Raw genomic sequence first — 26002 nt, 5'->3', positions numbered from 1 at the left:
AGACTGAAAGAGAAGGTTTAATGATTATTTGTTTCATTTTAACGCTAGCAGGCAATGTTGACGATAAGTGGGTGTTTTTTTGTTTTTGTTAAACGACTGACTAGGGTTTTTCTTTGTATTCGTTTTGTTTCATATTAGTTTACGAGTTTTTATCAGCGCAACATTTTCAGTCAGAACGCTAAAGTTAACAACGTTAGACGGCTATCGGTTGGGTAAACTCATAATAAAACTTCAACGTTGTCGTCGTCGTCGTCACAACTAGTATTTTGTAAACAATTTCAGTTTCTATTCACAGTATTTTATGATACGCAAACAAGTGTGTTACAGTCGTCGTTCGCTTACGTTGTCGTTGTAGTCGTCACTTTTAACGCTTTTATTTCAAACAATTCATTTAATTACGACGGTGATATATTTAAAACTTTAACGCTTAATGTTATAGTGTTATAAAGAAATATATAATCAACATATATAAAATAAAACATAATTAAGCAATTGCCATCACAATTTCTAAAAAAAAAATCACTTGAGGCCTAAACATTATTGTGAATTGTCGCAATCATTATAAACAAATTACAATAAAATTAATAATAAATAATTTGCCATTTAGAAAAAGTACTCTTAATTAAGAGAAACAAATAATTGGAATTATTATTGGATTAACAGAACAAAGTTTTAAACAGTTTAAGAAAAGAGAGTGTGTAAATTTTTTACAAAAATAAAGTGAGTGCAATAATCAACAATCAACAATATTGATCTGTCATTAAGTCAATTGTCAACAATATAACGGCAGTAATAAAAGAACAAAAATAATAAGACAACAACGCGTGCAAAAACAAAAAAAAGTAAACGCAAAAAGTTTTGAAATAAATTAATGTTAAAAAACAAGAAAATGTTAAACATAAACTATAAAAAATAATTTAAAGAAATTAAAAAAAAAAAAAATATTTTTAATTATCTATGAATTAAAACCTAAAACCAGTGTTATTATAAATAAATACAAAACAAAAACAAAACGATTTTCTAAAAATCGTTTCTAACCTCAAATTATTAATAAAGAAATTATCAATTATTTACCCTTAAATTACAAAAAAAAAACCCTTTAAAAATGGTCTCCTATTACAATACCCTGTCCTATCCTCAAAAACACAGTGCTGCCAATTTGGCCTATTCAGCTGGTCAGCCTTGGCAATGGACTGCCAACTATCATACACCACCCAATCATCAATATCTGGGTGATATGGATTCTCCTCATGCTGCCCATCATCAAATGTATTACAATCCTCATGCCATGTTCCATTCAGCCTCCAATGCTGCCGCCGCTGCCTCCGAATGGCATTCTCCCTCCTCAGCCGAGAATTTCGCTCAAAATGCTCAAATGCTGCAACAACAACATCAATTACTTAATGGTTCGGCTGTGGCTAATGGTTCTACACCTTCCTCTTCGTCAGGCAGTTCCACTACAACATCGGCTGGCCCCGCTTCGGGTAGTACACAATTGAATGAAACTGTCAGCAGTATTGGTGATCAACAACAACAACAACAGCATCAACAGCAGTCATCACAACAACCACCTCACATTACCGAAGGTTTACCTTCGCCACCGATAACAGTTAGTGGTAGTGAAATATCTAGCCCAGGTGCACCAGCATCTTCTTCATCACCCCATCATATTGCTCATCATTTGAGTAACAATAATAATAGTCCTTCAACTGCTAATAACAATAATAACAACAATAATACCACAATTAATAATAATCATCGTTCGTCGCCGATTAAGTCGCATCAGTACTATGAATGGATGAAAAAGCCATCGTATCCGGCTCAACCAGCTCCCGGTAAGTGTTTTTTTTTTTGTTTAATATTTAATGTTCATTATTTGTTTATTATTTATAAACTTTAATTTGAAAAGTAATTTTGAAAATTGTGCACCCATAATTACGAATATTTATAAAAACTGTCGGTACAATATGGGCCTTCGTCTTTTAGAATACGTTAGTTTAAAAATTACTTCCAAAATATCGAAATCGTGTAAAAATTATAACAAACTTATCTTTTAAAACCTCTAATTATGAATTCGTTGTGACTTCTGTATTGCGTTAGCCCGGTCCAAAGATCCTACAAATATAGTACAGCATTTTTAGAATATTTCCGATTACAATTATAACATGATCACCCTATATTACTTTCACATTTGTAACATTTGATATGTTCTTATTAGTGCCAGTTTTAAAAGTATTATCTATTCATAATTAAAAGTCATATCCATTAACATTACCAAAGTATTCCAGTAATTGACGAAAATTGCACTGAAAAATATCAATTTTCTCTAAAAGATCATGTTTTATGAATTTCTAAAGGAAAAATCTTAATTTCACTTGAGTTTTTCTTAAGTCATTTTCTGAAGGCGGAAGCCCGATCATTACAAAAATCGGCAGGGTGATCAAGTTTGTATACAACTTTTTTTTCAAGATACTGGTATTTTTAACATAATTATAAGATCAAAAGTTATATTTGGGGCGTTTTGTTGCATGGAGTACTGCTAAAATAATGGACCGATTTCAACCAATTTCAATAGGATTAGTTCCTGAGTTAAAATAACATTTGCACCAAATTTCATAAAATTAATTTGAAAATTTGTGTACTTTGAATCGACTCAGAAAGTGATTCTGTATTGATCGGTATGTTTTAAGGGCAAAGGGCAAATTTGGGCCGATTCTTTCCAAATTTAGTGGCAGGATTTATGTTATTTCTTCCGAATGTCACCGTGATACTAGTATTTACAAGTGAATTGCAGCTGTTCAAGACATTTTCTGAAGGGAAACTTTGTATGTTGTTTAGGGTCAAATAAAGCCCGATCATTACACAAATCGGCGGACTTGGACAAATCAAGGCTAGTTCACAACTTAGTTTTGCCGACTTTTGTCGAGATACTAGTATATTTAACATAATTATGAGGCCAATTCTCCTACTCAGGGCGTTCTGTTGTATCGAGTCTAGCTGAAATAATGGACCCATTACAACCAATTTCAATAGACTTAGGCTAAGTAAAATTGGGTGTTGTACTTTAAATCGACTCAAAACGTGATTCTGAATCGATCGGTATTTTTTTGTGTAGAGTATAAAAAGTGTTAAAAATTGGCCTCTAAATTAGAAAAGCCAGTAATAGGACTGCTCTGATTAGATTTAGATTTTTGAAACTGAATTAGCTCTTTTTGATACCAGTTCTAGTTAAGTCTTTATGTTTAGGGTTTCCTATAAGGTTCTACGTTTTGGCCCGATTTTGAGCAACTTCTTTCTAAAAGATAAAGATATTTAAAAAGATTTCAATATAAACAAATGGAAAATTTCCATATTTATATATAAGTTATAAAAAAAATGTTTTATCTATAATTTTGCACGGTCTAATCTTCATAATCTTTTTAAGATCTTATAAAAAAAATAATATACTCTAGCAAATTATCTTAAGCCAAACAAATAAACAAATATATAAAATATTCTAAATTAAGAAAATCCTCCAACAATTTTTGGAATGTATATATGTAGAACTTTAAGTTACTCGTGCTGCAAAGATAAAACAGTTTTGATTCCCTTGTACAATTCCAAATATTCCCTATTTAAAGATTCTTCAATAAAATTGACTAATTTTCAACTAATAAATCATTTGAATAAACAACAAAACGTTAAAATTCAAAAACAAGCAAAGGTTTATAAAGATTTGTCGTTCGATATTTTATTACGAAAAAATGTAAATATTTGTTTTTTCGATCATCAAATTCAGTCAAAAAAAATTTTGATTTGTTAAAGACATTTACTATTTATAACTTTTAACTTTTAATATTCCTTTTTTTAAGTTTATGTTTTTTTTTTTTGGGTTGTTTATCTTTCAATTGTATTGATATTTTTAGCTGTTATTTTTTGTGGTTTGTTTGTTTGTTGTTTTTTACTTTAAAGTCCATAAAATCCGAGGTATTGCAATTAAAGTTTATGATTGCTTTTTATGTTTAATCCAACATGAAAATTAATTTATTATTTGAATATTTTCTTAATGATTTTTGATATTAAACTGAAGAAATGTTAAAACAAAAGTATCGCTGGTAGTAGTAGTAGTAATAATAAAAAAGGGGTTTGTTTTGCATTAACAGCTTTAGTGTTAGAGTTTGACATTTATGACATTTGTTTTAAATTGATTTGTGATTTATAGTTATTTCTTTGGATTTGAGATGTTGACTAATAGTTTTAAAAATAAAACAGAATTTGAAACAATAATATAAACTATTCTGTGTAATGATCTATAGATTGATCTATGGATGGTTCTATAGACTGAACTATAGACTGATCTATAGACTGGTCTATAGACTGATCTATAGACTGATCTATACCCTGATCTATACACTGATCTATAAACTGATCTATAGACTGGTCTATAGACTGATCTATAGACTGGTCTATAGGCTGATCTATAGAATGGTCTATAGGCTGATCTATAGAATGGTCTATAGGCTGATCTATAGACTGATCCATAGACTGATCCATAGACTGATCTATAGACTGATCTATAGACTGATCTATAGACTGATCTATAGACTAATCTATAGACTGATCTATAGACTGGTCTATAGACTGATCTATAGAGTGATCTATAGACTGATCTATAGACTCGTCTATAGACTGATCTATAGATTCGTCTATAGACTGATCTATAGACTCGTCTATAGACTGATCTATAGACTCGTCTATAGACTGATCTATAGACCGGTCTATAGACTGGTTTATAGACTGATCTATAGACTAATATATAGACTGATCTACAGACTTATCTATAGACTGGTCTATATATTGATCTAAAGACTAGTCTACAGACTAGGCTGGTCTATAGACTGGTCCATAGACTTATCCATAGACTGATCTATAGGCTGATCTATAGACTGATCTATAGACTGGTTTATAGACTGATCTATATACTAATATATAGACTGATCTACAGACTAATCTATAGACTGGTCTATATATTGATCTATAGGTTGATCTAAAGACTAGTCTACAGACTAGGCTGGTCTACAGACTGGTCCATAGACTTATCCATAGACTGATCTATAGGCTGATCTATAGACTTGTCTATAGATTGGTCTATAGACTGATCTATAGACTGATCTACAGACTACTCTATAAATTTATCTTTAAACCGGTCCTTTGACTAATCTAAAGATAAATCTACAGACTAATAAAGTGACTGATCAACAGACACGTTTATAAACTGATCAATAAAGTGATCCATAGAATGATCAATATTGCTGACATCGAGACATTTTCCAATATTCGAAATTTATATATTTCGTGCACTTGCATTTAAAAAATATTTCTACACATCACCCTTCTCACTTCCCTCTAGACAAAGTGGTAACTGGAACCAAACCTACATCCAAACATTTTATTCATATCTGACCATTAAATAGGCGCGGTCATAAAACATTATTTTCTCTATTTTTGCGATTAGATTAATAATAAAAAAAAAAATAATAATATCAGTACTGAAATAAAGGTTGACACTTTGACAAATATCAAAAAATAACATTGATATCTTGCAACATTTAAAACTCTATTATCGCTTTGTCAAATAATTCCAATTGCTTTTTTTTTTTGAACTGTTATCTCTGTACAAAGACGTTATATTCGCCGTTAATATAAATACAAATTTAGGAGTATTACATACATACATGTACGTCTTTTGTACTCGAGTGTGGATGTTTATTAAAGTCATAAAATTATTATTAAGTATTTTTGTTTCATATATGACTTCCAATAAAAATTAAAAAGCGACATTTTATTCCGCTAATTTTGTAGTCAAAATAAAATTCATATAATGTCATGTACATAAAAGAAATCTTTTCGTCAATTATAGTTATTAATACACATTTAATAATTAAAATAAGAAAAAAAAATTTAAATTATTGCCGCTAATAAAAATTCGTTAGGTTTTAGTGTTAAGGAACAAATAGAAGTTTTTTTTTATTTTATAATACAAACAATTATTTGCACTTTTAATAAATCCTGATAAAATATAAAGGTTCTGCTGAAAATTTACTTAAGGTGATGAGATAAGACGATCGTTTATGACTCTGTTTAAAGTCGATTAGAAGTTGTTGGCTTAATAAATTTCTAAACGTGTTAATATAAAATTTTCTATTATGATGAAATACCTGCTGGCAATTATAAAACGATCTAAACATCTTGACATATTAGTCTTTTGAGTTATGTTAGTAAGAGCTTTTATGAATCTTGTGAGAACTCCAAATTAATCTCAAAACGATCCATAATTATACGACCCTTTCAGCATTACGTATTATTTACGACACAAAGCTTAAGTATTGTCTGAGTATAAGAAATAAACTCTGGTTTATGTAAAATGAAGAGAGCTTTTTAAAATATCTAGACTAATCTATAGTCTAGACTAAAGTCTATTTTATATAGCCTCAGGACTCTATAGTCCTGGCTGTAGTCCGTTCTATAGACTCGACTATAGACTATTTTACAGTCTCTACTATAGTTTATTCTATAGTCTCGTCTATATTCAATACTATAGTCTATTCTGTAGTCTCGAGTGTAATCTATCCTACAGTCTCGAGGATATATAGTCTATTCTGTAGTTTCGGCTACAGTCTATTCTATAGTCTCGACTATAGTCTATTCTATAGTCCCGACTATAGTTTACTCTATAGTCTCGACTATAGTCTATTCTATAGTCTCGACTATAGTCTATTCTATAGTCTCAACTATAGTCTATTCTATAGTCTCGACTATAGTCTATTCTATAGTCTCGACTATAGTCTATTCTATAGTCTCGACTATAGTCTATTCTATAGTCTCGACTATAGTTTATTCTATAGTCTCAACTATAGTTTATTCTATAGTCTCGACTATAGTCTATTCTATAGTCTCGACTAAAGTCTATTCTACAGTCTCGACTACAGTCTATTCTATAGTCTCGACTAAAGTCTATTCTATAGACTCGACTATAGTCTATTTTATAGTATTGACTGTAATTTAGTCTATAGTCTCGACTATAGTCTATTCTATAGTCTCGACTGTAGTCTCTTTTATAGCCTCGACTATAGTCTATTTTATAGTCTCGACTATAGTCTATTCTATAGTCCCGACTATAGTATATTCTATTGTGTCAACTATATTTTATTCTGTAGTGTATTCTATAGTCTCGAATATAGTCTATTCCATAGTCTCGTCTATAGTGTATTCTATAGTCTCGACTATAATCTATTCTATAATTTCGACTGTAGTCTATTCTATAGTCTCGTCTATAGTGTATTCTATAGTCTCGATTATAGTGTATTCTATGGTCTCGACTATAGTGTATTCGATAGTCTCGACTATAATCTATTCTATAGTGTCGACTATAGTATATTCTATAGTCTCGACTGTAGTCTATTCTATAGTCTCGACTTTAGTCTATTCTATAGTCTCGACTATAGTCTATTCTATAGTCTCGACTATAGTCTATTCTATTGTGTCTGCTATAGTCTATTCTGTAGTGTATTCTATAGTCTCGAATATAGTCTATTCCATAGTCTCGTCTATAGTGTATTTTATACTCTCGACTATAGTCTATTCTATATGTCTCGACCATAGTCTATTCTATAGTCTTGTCTATATTCAATAGTATAGTTTATTCTATAGTTTAGACTATTGTCTATTCTATAGTCTGGACTATATGTATTCTATGGTATTGACTATAGTCTATTCCATATTCTAGAATATAGTCTATTCTACAGTATCGACTATAGTCTATTCTATAATTTCGACTATAATCTATTTTATTGTGTTGAAAAGTTAATAACGATTTTGTTATATTATTAAACAACAAACCTAAAGAAATAGTTCTAAAACTGAAAATAAAGATTTCTATAAATATCCAATCAAACTTTATCCATTTCGAAATCAATCGTTTTATGATAGAGCTAAACTTCAAAGGCTTTATATAGCAATAGAAATAAATAAAAATCCCCCAAATTTACTCAATAAATACGTATGATATTGAACAATACAAGAATTCTCACATAGTTCAAATAAATAACTCTATTCATTACCACTTCAGTTTATGTCTTCAAAATACACAATGAGAACGCAATATCTAAAGATTCTCTCATGGTTCAATTACATTCAACTTCATTTAAATCATTCATTATATTAAAAAGGTTTATCTTTCAGAAAAAGTATACAATGTGAACGTAATGCCAGAACTCTGGATAAAAGAGTAAATAAATAAACCATATAAAATAGATAATTTACGATTTGTATATAAAGGTGTAAAGAAAAGTGCGCTTTAAATATACATTTATATATTTAAATGGATCTGTGTATATAGCTTATCGAAAAATTAAAATTACAGTTTGTTCTTTCAGTATAATGTTAAAATGTTTGTTGTTCTATGGTTATGGGGTTAATTATTTAACAATATTTATTATTTGTTAATTATAAAAAAAAAACATTGTTAAAGGTTACAACACATTTCTATTTGCAAAAGTTATAAATAGCTTTTATTTCTATTAATTTAAAATATTTTATAAGCTCTCCCTCGCAGTTTTTAAAAACACATTTATAACTTAATATAAATATAATTTATTTTCTCAAACATTCAATAAAAACTCTTACTACACAAATCACAAGCAAATTATTATTAATATTTATAGGATAATAATAATTAATTATTATTTATATTTACTGGTATAAAGTATAAAACTATAAAAAAATCTGCTACGTAGCGTACCGAGTACTTAAATTATGAATGAATGAATGAACTCATTAAAATTAAAAAAAACGCAATTTTTATAGAACTTATGATATAAAATGAAAAATATTTATATTTTTTTATAATTATTGCTACTTTATTGTATTATTAAACAATTATTATTATGATTTGTTTTCCAGTGACGTTTATTTTAACGCTTAAAATTTAAATCATATCATAAATAGAAATCATAAATTTTATTTTAAATTGAATGAAAATATTTGCAAGTAAAAATATTTTTGTTTATTATTTAAAAAAAATCAAAACTAAACGTGCTTTCAACACAGGATATGGCTCTACTTTAAATATCACGTTTGTCTCGCCTTCTTCTTCAATATGTATTTGAGCGATTTTTGAGTTAATACTATATGTTTTTAAATTGATTGACATTAGAGTTTAAAAGTCTTAATTAAAATGCTACTTTTAATTTTATAAAAATTTTTATTTCTTTATGTGTAATACTCTATGTTAGGAATAGATAATATGGAGTTCAGCAAGTCGTGTGTAACCTTCTTCAGAATGATATGATTTTGATTAGATTTTAAATGTGTAATATATAGTATATTCAATAATATCGATTATAATATATTCTATAATATCGACTATACTCCATTCCATAGTCTCGGCTATAGACTATTCTAAAGTTTCGATTATAGACTATTCTATAATCTCGACTATAGAATATTCTATAGTCTCGACTATAGACTATTCTGTAGTCTCGACTATAGACTATTCTGTGGTCTCGACTATAGACTATTCTATAGTCTCGACTATAGACTATTCTACAGTCTCGACTATAGACTATTCTACAGTCTCGACTATAGACTATTCTACAGTCTCGACTATAGACTATTCTACAGTCTCGACTATAGACTATTTTATAGTATCGACTATAGACTATTCTATGGAATCGACTATAGTCTATTCTACACTCAAGTCTCGATTATAGACTAACCTATAGTCTCGACTATGAACTAAGTATTCTATAGTATCGATCATAGACTATTATCGACTATAGACTATTATCGATTATAGACTAATCTATAGTCTAGACTATGGACTATTTTATAGTCTTAGATACTATATAGAATATAGTATAGTCGAAACTATATTCTATAGTTTCGACTATAGACTATTCTACAGTCTCGACTATAGACTATTCTATAGTCTCGAATATAGATTATTCTATAGTCTCGACTATAGATTATTCTATAGACTCGACTATAGACTATTCCATAGTCTCGGCTATAGACTACTCTATAGTCTCGGCTATAAACTATTCTATAGTCTCGACAATAGGTTATTCTATAGGCTCGACTATAGACTATTCCATAGTCTTGACTATAGACTATTCTGTAGTCTCGACTATAGTCTATTCTACAGTCTCGACTATAGACTATTCTACAGTCTCGACTATAGTCTATTCTACAGTCTGGACTATAGACTATTCTGTAGTCTCGAATATAGATTATTTTATAGTCTCAACTATAGAATATTCTATAGTATCGACTATAGACTATTCTATAGACTCGACTAAAAACTATTCTATGGACCCGCTTATAGACTTGTCTATAGTCTCAACCATAGACTATTTTATAGTCTCGACTATAGACTATTCTATGGAATCGACTATAGTCTATTCTATAGTCTCGATTATAGACTAACCTATAGTCTCGACTATGAACTAAGTATTCTATAGTATCGATCATAGACTATTATCGACTATAGACTATTATCGATTATAGACTAATCTATAGTCTAGACTATGGACTACTTTATAGTCTCGACTGTAGACTGTTTCGAAGTTTTGCCTATAGACTATTCTATAGTTTCGACTATAGACTATTCTACAGTCTCGACAATAGGTTATTCTATAGACTCGACTATAGACTATTCCATAGTCTCGACTATAGACTATTCTGTGGTCTCGACTATAGACTATTCTGTAGTCTCGACTATAGACTATTCTACAGTCTCGACTATAGACTATTCTACAGTCTCGACTATAGACTATTCTACAGTCTCGACTATAGTCTATTCTACAGTCTGGACTATAGACTATTCTGTAGTCTCGAATATAGATTATTTTATAGTCTCAACTATAGAATATTCTATAGTATCGACTATAGACTATTCTATAGACTCGACTAAAAACTATTCTATATACCCGCTTATAGACTTGTCTATAGTCTCAACCATAGAATATTTTATAGTCTCGACTATAGACTATTCTATGGAATCGACTATAGTCTATTCTATAGTCTCGATTATAGACTAACCTATAGTCTCGACTATGAACTAAGTATTCTATAGTATCGATCATAGACTATTATCGACTATAGACTATTATCGATTATAGACTAATCTATAGTCTCGACTATGGACTATTTTATAGTCTCGACTGTAGACTGTTTCAAAGTTTTGCCTATAGACTATTCTATAGTTTCGACTATAGACTATTCTACAGTCTCGACTATAGACTATTCTATAGTCTCGAATATAGATTATTCTATAGTCTCGACTATAGATTATTCTATAGACTCGACTATAGACTATTCCATAGTCTCGGCTATAGACTACTCTATAGTCTCGGCTATAGACTATTCTATAGTCTCGACAATAGGTTATTCTATAGGCTCGACTATAGACTATTCCATAGTCTTGACTATAGACTATTCTGTAGTCTCGACTATAGTCTATTCTATAGTCTCGTCTATAGTCTGGACTATAGTCTATTCTATAGTCTGGACTATAGTCTATTCTATAGTATAGTCTATTGTCTATTCTATAGTCTCGACTATAGTCTATTCTATAGTCTCGACTATAGTCTATTGTATAGTCTCGACTATAGTCTATTCCATAGTCTATTCTGTAGTCACGACTATGGTTTATTTTACAGTTTCGACTATGGTTTATTTTACAGTCTCGACTATAGACTATTTTAAAGACTCGACTATAGCATATTATTAAGAACTATGAAAGTATTTTTTTTTCTCATTTAGAAATTTCTCAATATTCGTATTCTACCGAATGTAGTCCATTTCTTTTCATTTATTAAAGGTGAAAGGAAATTGTTTACAAACACATTCGTCTAATTTACCAACTGATAACAATTCGTATTTTCAAATTAATTTGAGTGAGTTGTATGACGTACTTTTTATCAGTCATTTTGTGTGTATTTTTTTTTTTTTTTGTACAATAGGGAAAAACCCAAAACCCCTCCGAAAAAAACAAAAACATTAGGTAGGTGCCAGCAAATTAGTTCGCTTACCTTTAATGTTTAAAAATAATTTTTTTTCCTTAACTTTATTTGAAAGGTGTTAATTGAGCTTAATTAAAAAAATATGTATATTTTATGATATCTAAAATAAATTATTTTATTATCCATTAATTCCATTTTTAAACCAATTAGGAATTTCCAAAATATTAAGAAATATTATGCATAGTTTATAAACCAGAACGTAGTAAAATTTTACGCTAAATTAGTTAGAAATTAAATTTAGCAAATTGTTGCTAAATTGTCTTTGAAATGATCAAATGACGTTATCTATTATAAATCTACTGTTATAAGACATATGTTATCGCTTCCTATTAATACGGATTAAACATCTTATACTATTATTAATGTTATATATTGGTTAATCTTTTAGAAAAAATGATTTATGATTTATTTGAATTTTAAGCTATAATAAATACTTTTTTTAATCCTCAATTAATGCGAATTTTTAAATATAGCTTAAGTTTAACTAATCCCACAAAATATAAGTTGAACTAAAAGAACGATCAGTAAACAATTAATTATACACTCTAGATCGATCGACTTCCAAATACATAGGACTGTTGTACGAACGTCAAGCAATTGAAACCCTAATGAATTTGATTGCAACAATCAAACAGAAATATTTCCCTAAGAAAGTCAGCTTGGGAGAATAAACCGCTAATCCAATCTAAATCGATCCATCAATCAAGATATGCATTATTATCTTACTCTAGTTTCTATAAAATGTATTTATCATCTCTTCTTAATTACATTTAAATTTTGTTGGCAAATTTATTTAATTCATTCGAATATTTAATTATTACAATTATTTTTAGATTTATATGGGTCATAAAATATATTGTATACCAAAAATTATAATTTAATAATACTAATTTAATTATATGGTCATAAAATTGTTATTACAATTTTATCCGAAATAATTTATAAAAATTTATTACATTTAAAAACAACATTTTTGTGGTATTCGTGTTTAGAACTGTGTTGTAAGACTTTAATATCCAAACTGATTAATAACAAAGCTCTAATAGAACGAAAGCAAATGACATATTAAGACATTAGAAAATAACAAAAAAAAAAAAAAAAATTAATAAATAAATAAAAAACACAAGTAAGAGAGCTATAGTAGGCAGTAACGAATCTTAAATGATTTACATATACTGTAGTAAAAAGTCCATTATATAGTCTCGACTATAAACTATTATGTATAGTCGACTTTAATCTATTCTATAGTCTGAAATATAGTCTATTTTATAGTCTCGACTAAAGTTTATTCTATAGTCTCGACTACAGGCTATTTTAAATTTTCGACAAGGGTCTATTTTATAGTCTTGACAATAGTCTATTCTCGACTGTAGTCTATTCTACGGTCTGGACTATAGTCTCGGCTAGGGTCTCTTTCATATTCTCTATTCTACAGTCTCGACTAAAGTATATTTTATAGTTTCGACTATAGTCTATTCTATAGACTCGACTGTAGTCTATTCTATAGACTCGACTATAGTATATTCTATAGTCGAGACTATAGTCTATTCTATAGTCTCGACTATAGTCTATTCTCTAGCCAGGACTATAGTCTATTCCATAGACTCGACTATAGTCTATTCTATAGCCAGGAATATAGTCTAATATATAGTCTCGATCCTATAGTCTAGGCTTTAGTCTATAGTCTCGATTATAGTCTTGACTATCGTCCGAATATAGTCTATTCTATAGTCTTGACTATAGTCTATTCCATAGACTCGACTATAGTCTATTCTATAGCCAGGACTATAGTCTAATATATAGTCTCGATTCTATAGTCTAGGCTATAGTCTATTCTAGTTCCGACTATAGGCTTTTCTATAGTATCGACTATGGTCTATGGTCTATTCCATAGTCTCGACTATAGCCTATTCTATAATCTCGACTACGGTCTTTTCTATAGTCTATTTTCTAGTCTAGACTATAGTATGTTCTATAATCCCGACTATAGGCTATTCTATAGTCTCGACTATAGGCTATTCTATAGTCTCGACTATAGGCTATTCTATAGTCTCGACTATAGGCTATTCTATAGTCGCGACTATAGCCTATTCTATAGTCCCGACTATAGGCTATTCTATAGTCTATTCTATAGGTTCGACTATAGTCTATTCTATAGTCTTGACTATAGTCTATTCTACAGTTTTGACTATAGTCTATTCCATGGTCTCTATAGCCCAGAACAAAAGTAAAATCTTTATATGTGCTTTATAAAAAAGAAATGAAAATTAGCGATATAACAAACGTAATGTCTAACTTATGTACTATGATGAAGGGTATATTAGAAGTAACACCTAATGAACCAACCAAATAACAACTGCTTCAGAATAACTTAGGTAGAATGCTATATTCAATGTTATGTTGTCTTTCAGTCTTCATTTAGTTTGATTTGTTTATCTGTTTGTATACACAAAAACCCTACATGTAATCCTTAAGCTAACTTATCAATAGAAACCCTATTAATCCATAGAATGACACAAAAATATTAATAACAATAACAACAATATGAAATTAGTTATACAAAAAAAATAATAATGTGTACGTGCGTGTGTGTTTTTCTGAAATTGTATGATTATTTTCTAAACACTGTACAAAGTTGAAAAAAAAATAGATTGAAAGTTAGAACACAACCACCATCACCACCACCAACACCATTTACAAATCAACATTTGTTAATGATTGATAACGATCAGTATATTGAAAATATGAAATGTGTTTATTATAATAAAAAAAATATACAATATCTCCTAGTTTTAATGTTGTTGTATTTTAACATTTAAGTGTGAGGCCATTTTTGTTCTAAATATGAATAAATGTTATCATAAACTATAGACGCTACACATACATATCTAATGAATGAATATAGATTTTGTATTTTTTTGGGGGTTTTGAAACCATTAAAAAAATCAAACAATATGGAGTATAAATATTTAGTTAATAGCACACACATCGTAAACAAAAATAATTTCAATCCAAGGGGTTACATAAATCTATATTGAAGGGAGTTTTGTGGGTGAGAGAATGCGATAGTCGATTAATATTTTCCCTTTCATTCATGGAGTATATTATATGGCCTCATATAAATTTTATTTAAATTGACACATTAAATCTGTATGTGTCATTAAAATTGACATGTGGCATTATGGGTTATTTTATGCTATAGAACACAACATTAGGAAACCTGTCAAAGTACAATTTTTGTTATTAATCGAGCTTTTTATTCGAGAGTTTTTAGATTTTTCGATTATCATTATAAAAAGTTATGTATTATCAATTGATTGTTATGACAGGAAAAGCTTTTAGAAGTTTTCTATTTTTATATTAAAAATTTGATTACAAATATTTTTATAAATTTTTACGCAAATATTGGATATCATAAAAATTGTCTATAAAATAATAATGGAGTAGTGAGTCGACACTATATACTTCACTATAGTCCACACTATAGACTAAACTATAGACCAGACTATAGATTAGAATGCAGTCCAGATTTTAGAATAGACCGCAGACCCGACTATAAAAGCGACTATAATCCAGATTATACACTACACTATATTGACTATATTCCACATTTAAACTATAGTCAATACTTGACTATATTCTAGACTACAGCCCAGGCTTTAGACTAGACTATAATCAAGATTATAGTCAAGATTATTGATTAGACTATAGTCAAGACTATAGACTATACTATATTCAAAACTATGGACTTCAAACTATAGACTAGACCATAGTCCAGACAATAGTCCAGACTATAGACTAGACTATAGTCCAGACTATAGACAAGACTATAGTACAGAATATAAACTGGACCATAGTCCAGACTATAAAATCGACTATATTCCAGACCAAAGACTAGACTATAGTCCAGACTATAGACTAGACTATAGTTCAAACCATAGTCCAGACTATAGTCCAGATAATAGACCAGACTATAGTCCAGACTAGAGACTAGACTATAATCCAAACTATTTATTAGATTAGAGAATAATTTATAGACTTAACTAGAGTATAGACTATATATTAGACTAGAGTCTAGATTATAAACTAGAATCTAGATTATAGACTAGAGTCTAGATTATAGACTGGATTTTAATTCAAACTAGATACCACTATAGTCCAGACTAAGGACTAGAATATAGGTCACACTATAGACTAGACTATAGACTAGACTAGACTATAGTCCAGACTATAGACTAGACTATAGTTCAGACTATAGACTAGAATATAGTCCAGACTATAAACTAGACCATAGTCCAGACAATAGACTATAGTCCAGACTATAAACTAGACCATAGTCCATACTATAGACTAGACCATAGTCCAGACAATAGATTATACTATAGTCCAGACAATAGATTATACTATAGTCCAGACTATAGACTAGACTATAGTCCAGACTATAGACTAGACTATAGTCCAGACTATAGACTAGACTATAGTCCAGACTATAGACTAAACTATAGTCCAGACTATAGACTAAACTATAGTTCAGACTATAGACTAAAATATAGTCCAGACTATAGACTAAACTATAGTTCAGACTATAGACTAAACTATAGTTCAGACTATAGTCCGGACTAAAGTTAATATTATAATACAGACTAAGTATATACTAGACTTTTGGCCAGACTATAGAATAGACCATAGGCCGGACTATAGACTAGACTCTTGTACAAACTATAGACTAGTTCACATACAACTGCTACAGTATTAGCGGACTAAGGTCTCTGATCAATATTTATCATAATTTTAAAGTAATTTTTTATATCATAATTTTTATTTTTTATTTTTCAATAAAATAAAAATAAAATCCATCCATTCATTAATAAATTTCTTCAAAAACTTATCATTAAAGGAAACTATACCGAAGCCGAGCTTTGCACCACACCAAATTTAGATGAATTCTCCGATTTATTGGATCCAAGCGGTAGGATTTCCAAAATATTTTTATAGAAATTGTTATGCATGATAAAATGCTAAATTTGGTTTATAATTTTTGGTTTAAAAACATTTTGGAAATTTTTTATTTTCTTAAAACGCATGACTGCATCAGGTTTTCGTTTGCTTAAACTTTAAAAATTTTAAATTTAAAGAGAAATTCGTTTTTTTTGGTTATATTAAGCATGATTTAAAGTTTTCTTTTTTTTTTTAATTTTAAATATAAAAAAAATTTGTAGACGTGTTGGCAATATTAACGTTTCTCATGTTCGATTAAAGTTATATGTATAAGAAAACGAAAATTGACATGCAAACCTGCATGTTGAAATATTATTTCTTTTTCCTTTTTCCGTTGCTACTCTGATGAATAATGACATGTTTCAAAGCCATTTTGTATATTTTTTAGTTTTTTTTTCCTTTTTCTTTCAAAAATATGTAGAAGGTTATTGTACGTGTATTGTATTGTAATGCCTTTTCAGGCATTAATTCAGCCATCAAAACATGCAACATTGCTGCTACATTTATATGACTATATGAAAACCTTAAAGTACTGAAATGAAATTAAAAAAAATAAACCGGTATGAGTAGAAAATCTACCCAAAGGGGGACTGAAATATATATATAATTTTAACCAACCAGCATATGGCATGCCATTTTTTAATGTCTATAGATTGGTTAGATTTTCTATGTGTGTTTGAAATTATTAGTTGATTTCTGTTGTTTGGTTGGTTCGTTACTTGTTGTATTAATGTTAGAATTATTGTCACGCAATCAGATAAAATTTTTATATATATATAATTTTTCTTTGTTTTATGATTCTAGGAATTTTGGTTTAATTTAATAAATTTTAATGTCTTTGTGTAAAAAGTTAAAAAGTTTGTGTAAAAGTATTAATAAGGATATTTTATGTTAAACGCCATTTTGTTTTTAAAGTAATAGGTAGCAAGTCGCACTAATTAAGGTAAAATTCAGATATTTACCCAAATTCCTTTTTATAAGAATTTTAACACAAGATATGGTAGACACAAAGGTAATATTTGAGTCGTTTGTGGATCTACTAATATGGATCGCATTGGGTCTACAAGTGAACGCACAAACGGTCTATACTAAAAACCAATGTCTGTGGTCTTAAAAGGACTAAATGAAAAGTCTAGTCTATGGGTTAGTATATAGGTTAGGTTAGGTTGATAGGTGGATGTACACTACATCAAATTCGAAGAAATACACCTAGGCCACTATCGGGCCTGTTGTGCGCTCCAATTCATGAAAAAAAATTGTTTACTGAATGTATTATTTTTCCATGTTCAGAAACTCAGTTTCCTGGACGTAATTCCTAAGAATCTTCCAATCGGTGTTGGTTAAGAATGTTATTTCCGGAATAACATCACTTCCAAGATACTTGGATCTAACTTCGATGAATGCCTGACAATGGCAAAGAAAGTGCTCCAGAGTTTCACTGTCCTCTCCACATGCTCTACATTCGTCTGAATCCGCACGTCCAATTTTGTATAGATGTGCACGTAATCCTGTGTGTCTACACAGAATACGTACCATCATACTAACCGCAGACTTGGTCATTTTGAGGAGATTTCTCGTCTTGCTCTCATCAGGGTCACCCCATAGAATCTTTGTGGTTCTACCCACCGTTTCATTATTCTAAGAGGCCTTATGGGATTCTCTCATCCATATTTTTAATTCAGCTTTTGTTGCGTCGAATGGTTTTGCGTTTGTCAGATTAACTACATCGAGCTCCCTTTCCTTTAAAGATATTACATTCCCCCTTTCGTTGCCGACTACTCCCGAGTGGCCTGGTACCCATATGATGTGAACCTTACCTTTGTGGAGAGTATTCAGTTAAAGCTTTCTTACAATCCAATACGGTCTTATATTTAATTCTATCACCTGATATCGCCCTGATATCGGTTAGTATATGGTCTATTGTATTTACTAGTCTATACACAGTCTATGGACTAGTCTAATGACGTTTCTATAGACTCGAATAGTATATTGACTAGTCTATAGACTGGTCTATAGACAAGTGTAATGACTAGTATATGTACTAATCTATTAACTAGTCTAATTACTAGTCTATTAACTAGTCTATTGACTAGTCTGTGGATTAGTCTTCTGACTAGTCTATGGCCTATTGACTTGTCTATGGACTAGTATATGAATTAGTCTATTGACTAGGCTATTTACCAGTAGTCTTTAGACTAGTCTATGAAACAGTCTATTGACTAGACTATGAACTACTTGTTTATTAACTAGTCTATTGACTAGTCTATGGACTAGTCTACTGACTAGTCAATGGACTAGACTATTGACTAGTCTATTAACTAGTCTATTGACTAGTCTGTGGACTAGTCTATTGACTTGTCTATGGACTAGTCTATTGACTAGGCTAGTGACTAGTCCATTAACTAGGCTATTGGCTACGCTATTGACTAGTCTTTGGACTAGTCTATGAAACAGTCTATTAACTAGTCTATTAACTAGACTATGAACTACTAGATTATTAACTAGTCTATGGACTAATTTATTGACTAGTCTATTAACTAGTCTAATGACTAGTCTATGAAATACTAGTTTATTAACTTGTCTATAGACTAGTCTATGGATTAGTCTATTGACTGGTCTATTAACTTGTCAATGGAGTAATCTATTGATTTGCCTATGGACTAGTCTATTGACTTGTCTATGGACTAGTCTATTGACTATTCCATTGACTAGGCTAGTGACTAGTCCATTAACTATGCTATTGACTAGACTATGAACTACTAGATTATTAACTAGTCTATGGACTAATCTATTGACTAGTCTATTAACTAGTCTATGAAATACTAGTTTATTAACTTGTCTATAGACTAGTCTATGGATTAGTCTATTGACTAGTCTATTAACTTGTTAATGGACTAGTCTATTGACTTGCCTATGGACTAGTCTATGGGCTAGTCTATGGATTTCTATTGACTGGTCTATGGCCAAGTTTTTTGACTAATCTATTCATTAGCCTATTGACAATTCTATTGACTACTCTATTGACCAGACTAGTCTTTGTACTAGTCTATTAATCAGTCTATTGACTGGTCTATGAGCCATTGACTTATCTATGGACTAGTCTATTGACTATTCTACAAACTACTAGTTTATGGTCTAGTCTAGTGATTAGTCTATTAACTACTCTATGGGCTATTGACTTGTCTATGGACTAGCCATTAGTCTAGCCTGTGTATTAGTCTATGAGCTAGTTATTGACTAATCTGTTGACTTAAAATATTGACTAGTTAGTGAACTAATCTAATATAATATAAACTGGTCTATTGACTATTATATTGGCTTAATTAAAATTGACAATTTCATATAAGTTTTATTAATATTTATTATTTAAGTAAATTACTAAATTATACTTTAAAAGTAAATTACTAAATTATACTTTACACCATTAATTTATAAAGCCTTATAAAAAAAATTCCCTTAAAAAAACCTTTAACCAAAAATATTTATAACCACAAAATAGAAAGCCAAATAAAAATGTTCTACCAAAGAAAAAAAGAAAGCAAATAAAATATTTTTATATATAAAATAAACGTCAAATCGAATCAAATGATTTTATGATGTAATTTGCAGCTAATATTTACGATATAACAGCAGCTTAGGATGCCACAAAATGCCAAATAATATTATGGTTATATTGTCGCTTTGGTGACGGTCATGAAAATAAAACTCACTTCACTACTTCTTGATTTGTTTGGCAAAATTTTTTGCAAAAGGATTTCATAGAAAAAGAAACAAAAAAAACAAAAACTCTTAAGAAAATGTACAAAAATTTAACAACTTTAAGTTATTTTGTAGATAAACATTTGCCAAAACATATAATATATTAAGTGCTAAAGTTAGCCTTGGTCAAGTTATATACGAGATGTGTTTATTCCAAGGAGATTTAAAATAACTTTATATACAAAATATTTCCTCAACCGTTTTTTCTTTTCTAGTTTTTTTTTCTGTTCTTGTTCTTTTTTTTCAGCAACAATCTTGTAGAGAAATTCCCCAGAGTGCTATAAAAGAAATTACTTCTCTGCTTACTTTTCCTTCAAAACTTTCCATTTGTACAAATTTATTATGTTTTTGTTTCGTTTTCTATCTTCCCTGGCTGTGAGTGGCTTCAAAATCTGTAACAAACATGATGAACTTTTTGTTTAACATTTAAGTTCATGTCTTTCTTTTGTCTGCCAGACAAATGTTTCCCAGGACATTTATTTGTTGAGGTTAGTGATGCTGTGGACGCTGCTGCTGTTGCAGCAACACACTTGTAATTGGTATGGTGACAAAGAAAAATAACCCTGCAGTTTGTGTGCGAAGTCACTGAACAGTTACTTTACTTTTCATTAAGGGCTAGCTACATGACTAGTTACAAGTAGGCAATTCGCTGTCCAAAGGATACTTTTGTTAAGTTCTAAATCGGGAACAAAGATTAATGTTACTTCTCTCTTGATTACTTGGCTACAATAAAGTAACTAGTGATTTACTCACAAAATTACAAAGACATCATACGTATTAAATCTTTTCAACCCAAAGGGACACCGTGACTCCTTGAAAAACTGCTGGTAAACTCAAACTAACATTCCTGTGTTTACGAATTTGTGTGTGTGAAGAAAGTGTAAATGTATGCTCTAGTATTTATTTAAATACACAACATATTTAAAACATGTTTGTTGTTTTGATTTTGACTTCTCTCCTTTTAAATCTCTTTTAGTCTGTGGTCTTTATGGGGTGATAATTGTTCCTCTTCAACTAGTTACGCTCAGTTTAAGTTATTGTTTTTCTTGTGTGTGCGGCTTGAGATTATGTTGTCATGATTGTCACCACAAGTGTCAACACTTAGTGTTCGGGGCGTGCAATTGGCAATTATATTTAAAGGACTTTGTAAAAACACAAAGTTATTGTTGCTTTAGTAGTGGTAGTTTTTATTTTCCTATTTCCTGTCTAGTTGTTTAACCGAATTTTGGTTTAAATTATTCTGTTTTAGTATTCTGTTTTTTTTTTTTTTTCATTATTTAAATGTCCTTGGGGTATATTTTTCTTATGCGTTTTTTCAGTTTGTGGTTAGATAAAGTTGTTATTGGGTAATAATTAATGATGTTACAGTTTATGTTTAACACATCTGGTCAGTTTTTGTTTTTTTGGTTCATAGGTTATGTTTCTGAATGGTTAGATTTGTAAGCAGAAGATTTCTTTGAATTTTAAATAGATTGTGAAATTGTATAGAGTGCTTAATTAAAAATGATTTAATAGAGATCATATGTCAAAAAAATTTTAATTTAAAATACGCAGAATAAGTAGAAACGAGAGCAATGTAAAATCTGGAATAATAATCTGACAATAACTAGTCGTATAAAAATCTTTTCATTAAAATTTGTCAGAAATATTTCACTTTCCGTCGATATTTGGGAGAAAGGTTTGATTTTAATTTTTACAAAGAAAATAATAGGACTTTCAGATGACAAAATAAAGAAAAAGTCTTCGTGCTATTATAACGTTTCAAATATGAACAAAAACGGGGGTTTTGAAACTTAAGGACACGATATCTTGAAAGCACAGCTCGACTTTTTATAGTTTGTCTCGCTATTATAATGTCTCCTATATGAACAATTATATCTGGAAATACTAATATGATAGTGAAATTTACTTGCACTGCTTTAAACAAGTAAACCTAGGTCCCCAGTTTTAATTTTTTTCAAAATTTTGTTATGAAATTTCGAAAAATTAAATTTCCAAAAATACCTCGAAATTTCCTAAATTTGTATTTTATGTCAGTTTATAATGAAAACAGACTTTAGTTACAAGTTTTACTTGATTTTGAGCCAAATTTTAAATTTTCGAAAATTCGAAATTAATTTCCAAATTTACAAAAATCTCTCAAAATCATGGAAATTTGTGTTTTATGTTAATTAAATAATATGTTAACAATACTTAATTTCAAATATTATTTAATTTTCGGCCAAATTTTTGTCATTCGAAAAAATCACTTAAATATTTTATTTTAAAAAATTTCTTTATACTATTATCACTTAGTTATAAGTTTTCCTTGATTTTGGGACAAATTTTGAAAGTTCGAAAATTCGAACTTAATTTCGATATTTTCGAATATGTCCAAAAACCATTTAAAATGGTATTTTATGTCAATTTATTACGAAAATATTCCCTAATTACAATTTTTCATTAAATTTCGGCTTTATTTTTAGAATTTGGAAAATTCAAACTGAATTTCGAAATTATGAAAAATGTCTAAAAATCATTTAAAATTATTTTTATATGTTTGTTTATTATGAAAATAAACTTTTATTACAAGTTTTCCTTAATTTTGGACCATATTAAATGATTTTAGAAAATTCGAACTTAATTTCAAAATTTTCAAAATTGTCTAAAAATGATTTAAAATTGTGTTTTATGTCAAGTTATTATCAAAAAAAAAATATATCTATATATTTTTTTTTAATTTTTTTTTCAATGTTAAAAATACTTTTCAATGGCAAAATTTTTGTTTTTCGAAAATTCGAATTTAATTTCGAAATTTGTAAAAATTCTCAAAAAATTACTTAGATAAAAATTTTCTTGATTTTGGGACAAATTTTGAAATTTCGAATATTAAAACATAATTTCAATATTTTCGAATATGTTTAAAAAAAATAATTTAAAATAGTATTTTATGTCATTTTATTATGAAAATATTCCGTAATTACAAATTTTCTTTAAATTTCAGCTTGATTTTTAGAATTTCGAAAATTCGAAGTTAATTTCGAAACTTTCGAAAATGACTAATATCATTTAAATTTGTGCTTGATTTCAATTTATTATAAAAATATTTCTTAAATACACATTTTCTGTTATTTTATGCCTTATTTTTGATTTCCGAAAATTCGAATTTAATTTTTAAATTTTTGAAAGTGTCTAAAAATTATTTTATGTTAGTTTAAAACGAAAATAATCTTTTATAACAATTATTCCTTTATTTTGATCAAAATTTTAGATTTTTGAAAATTCGAACCTAATTTCGAAACTTTCGAAAATGACTAATATCATTTAAATTTGTGTTTTATGTCAATTTATTATAAAAATATTTCTTAAATACAAGTTTTCTGTTGTTTTAAGCTATATTTTGGATTTTCGAAAATACGAACTTAATTTTGAAATTTTTGAAAATATCGAAAAATTATTTCAAATAGTATTTTATATATTTTTAATATAAAAATCTATATTAATTTCGAAAATTCGAACTTAATTTCGAAATTTCCAAAAATGTCTAAAAATCATTTAAAATTGTATTTTATGTCAATTTATTATGAAAATATCCTTTTATTACAAAATTTCTTTCAACTTTAGCTCAATTTTTCAATTTTGAAAATTCGAACTTAATTTCGAAAATTCAAAAATGTCTAAAAATTGTATTTTATGTAATTTTTGTATGAAAGTATAAGGGATATTTTTATTAGAAATTTATTTATTTATTACAAATTTTCTTTTAATTTAAGCTTAATTTTTTAATTTCGAAAATTCGAACTTAATTTCAAAAATGTCTAAAAATCATTTAAAATTATATATAATGCTAGTTTTTAATAAAAATATCAATTAATGAAAAATTTTCATTCACTTTGAATGAATTTTTTATTTTAATGAAATAATTCATAAATACAATGAAAAATTTAATAACTGAAATGAGGATTTTTTTCTCCTAGTGTGTAATTCTAAACAAATATTTTTTTTTTAATTTTTAGTGAATTTTTTATTTTAATGAAATAATTCATAAATACAATGACAAAATTCATAACTGGAATGAACATTTTTTCTCCTAGTGTATAATTGCAAACAAATATTAGCGTCATAGGTCTTGAAACTTGTCTAAATAGACGTAGAACAAATAATTATATTTTCAATCTGCCAACCCGTGATGTTGGTTATAAAGAGGTAAACACTTTCTACAACACTTTAGCCCCGTTATACAGCAGACAGAAAACTTGCAAAAATTTTCATAATAAAATAAAGAAAATTTTATATAAACTTTTGAAATTCTTCTAAGTGTTAAACAAGTTAGAGAAGTTTGTTCCCAATTCTTTGTTGAAACTAAAACTTGTGATTATTTAAATACAACACACAATTAAACTAAATAAAATGCAAATATTTTCTTAAGCATTTAGGGGAAAAAGAGATAATATTATTGTTATGGGTTGTTTAGAGTTCTAAGTAACAGAAAACATTTTTTAAATTTTTTTAAATTAAATTTTTAAAGATTTCCAAAAACCAAGCAGATATAAAACGAGCATTTGATATTTATGTACTTTATATTTCTTCTTCCTTAAGAGCTTATCTAAGGTCTTATTTTCACACTATTTGTTTTTACACTTTTATTTAGTGTACAGAAAAAATAACTCTGGTACACAGTATTATAATGGTTGTTGTTGCTATAAAACATTGCACAGTGTTTGAATATGAACAAATATTTAAAATTTATTAGAGTAGACCTTTTTAACAGCTCCTCGTATGTAGAACATTCTGAACATCTTCAAAACACACACATGCCATTCAACCAGCTATCTATACATCCATCTATAAGACATTTGTTGTTCGCTATTTTGTCGCCATTCTAATTTTAAACAAATGATAATGAATATTTATTTTTAACAACTACATAGACGTTTAATATTTCCTAAAGATTTTGCAATTGTTTTTTAATGTTTTATTAAAATTTTAAAATCTTGTGTGTGTGCATTGTGTTATTTTTAAGATACTAAAATGTTTTTAACTTTTTTCCATTTTCCTCCAAAACTTTTGTCTTTGTTTCTTATTTTGTATATATTTTCGTGTATTTGATTAGATTTATTTATCTTGGGGTTAGGTGTTGTCTTATGGTGATAAGGCAATTAAATATACAAATATGTTTTTTTTTGTTGAAATTCTTATTTTTA

At 28.6% G+C, this 26002-nt stretch overlaps 1 protein-coding gene across 1 annotated transcript in view; it reads left to right on the top strand.

The window, feature by feature from the left end:
- Positions 1 to 203: 203 nt before the first annotated feature.
- LOC119606450 (homeotic protein caudal) overlaps positions 204 to 26002 on the top strand; it is a 38225-nt gene continuing 12426 nt past the window's right edge. The window contains exon 1 of the mRNA XM_037959963.1: positions 204 to 1835. Coding sequence (XP_037815891.1) covers positions 1106 to 1835 — 730 coding nt within the window. The 5' untranslated portion in view covers positions 204 to 1105. The remainder of the gene's footprint in view (positions 1836 to 26002) is intronic.

This window comes from Lucilia sericata, unplaced genomic scaffold (genome assembly GCF_015586225.1).
Source record: "Lucilia sericata isolate MDLA Ls3-8-SP2 unplaced genomic scaffold, ASM1558622v1 Contig000586F_arrow, whole genome shotgun sequence".
NCBI classification, from domain to species: domain Eukaryota; kingdom Metazoa; phylum Arthropoda; class Insecta; order Diptera; family Calliphoridae; genus Lucilia; species Lucilia sericata.
This window is presented reverse-complemented; position numbering and strand designations above follow the sequence as displayed.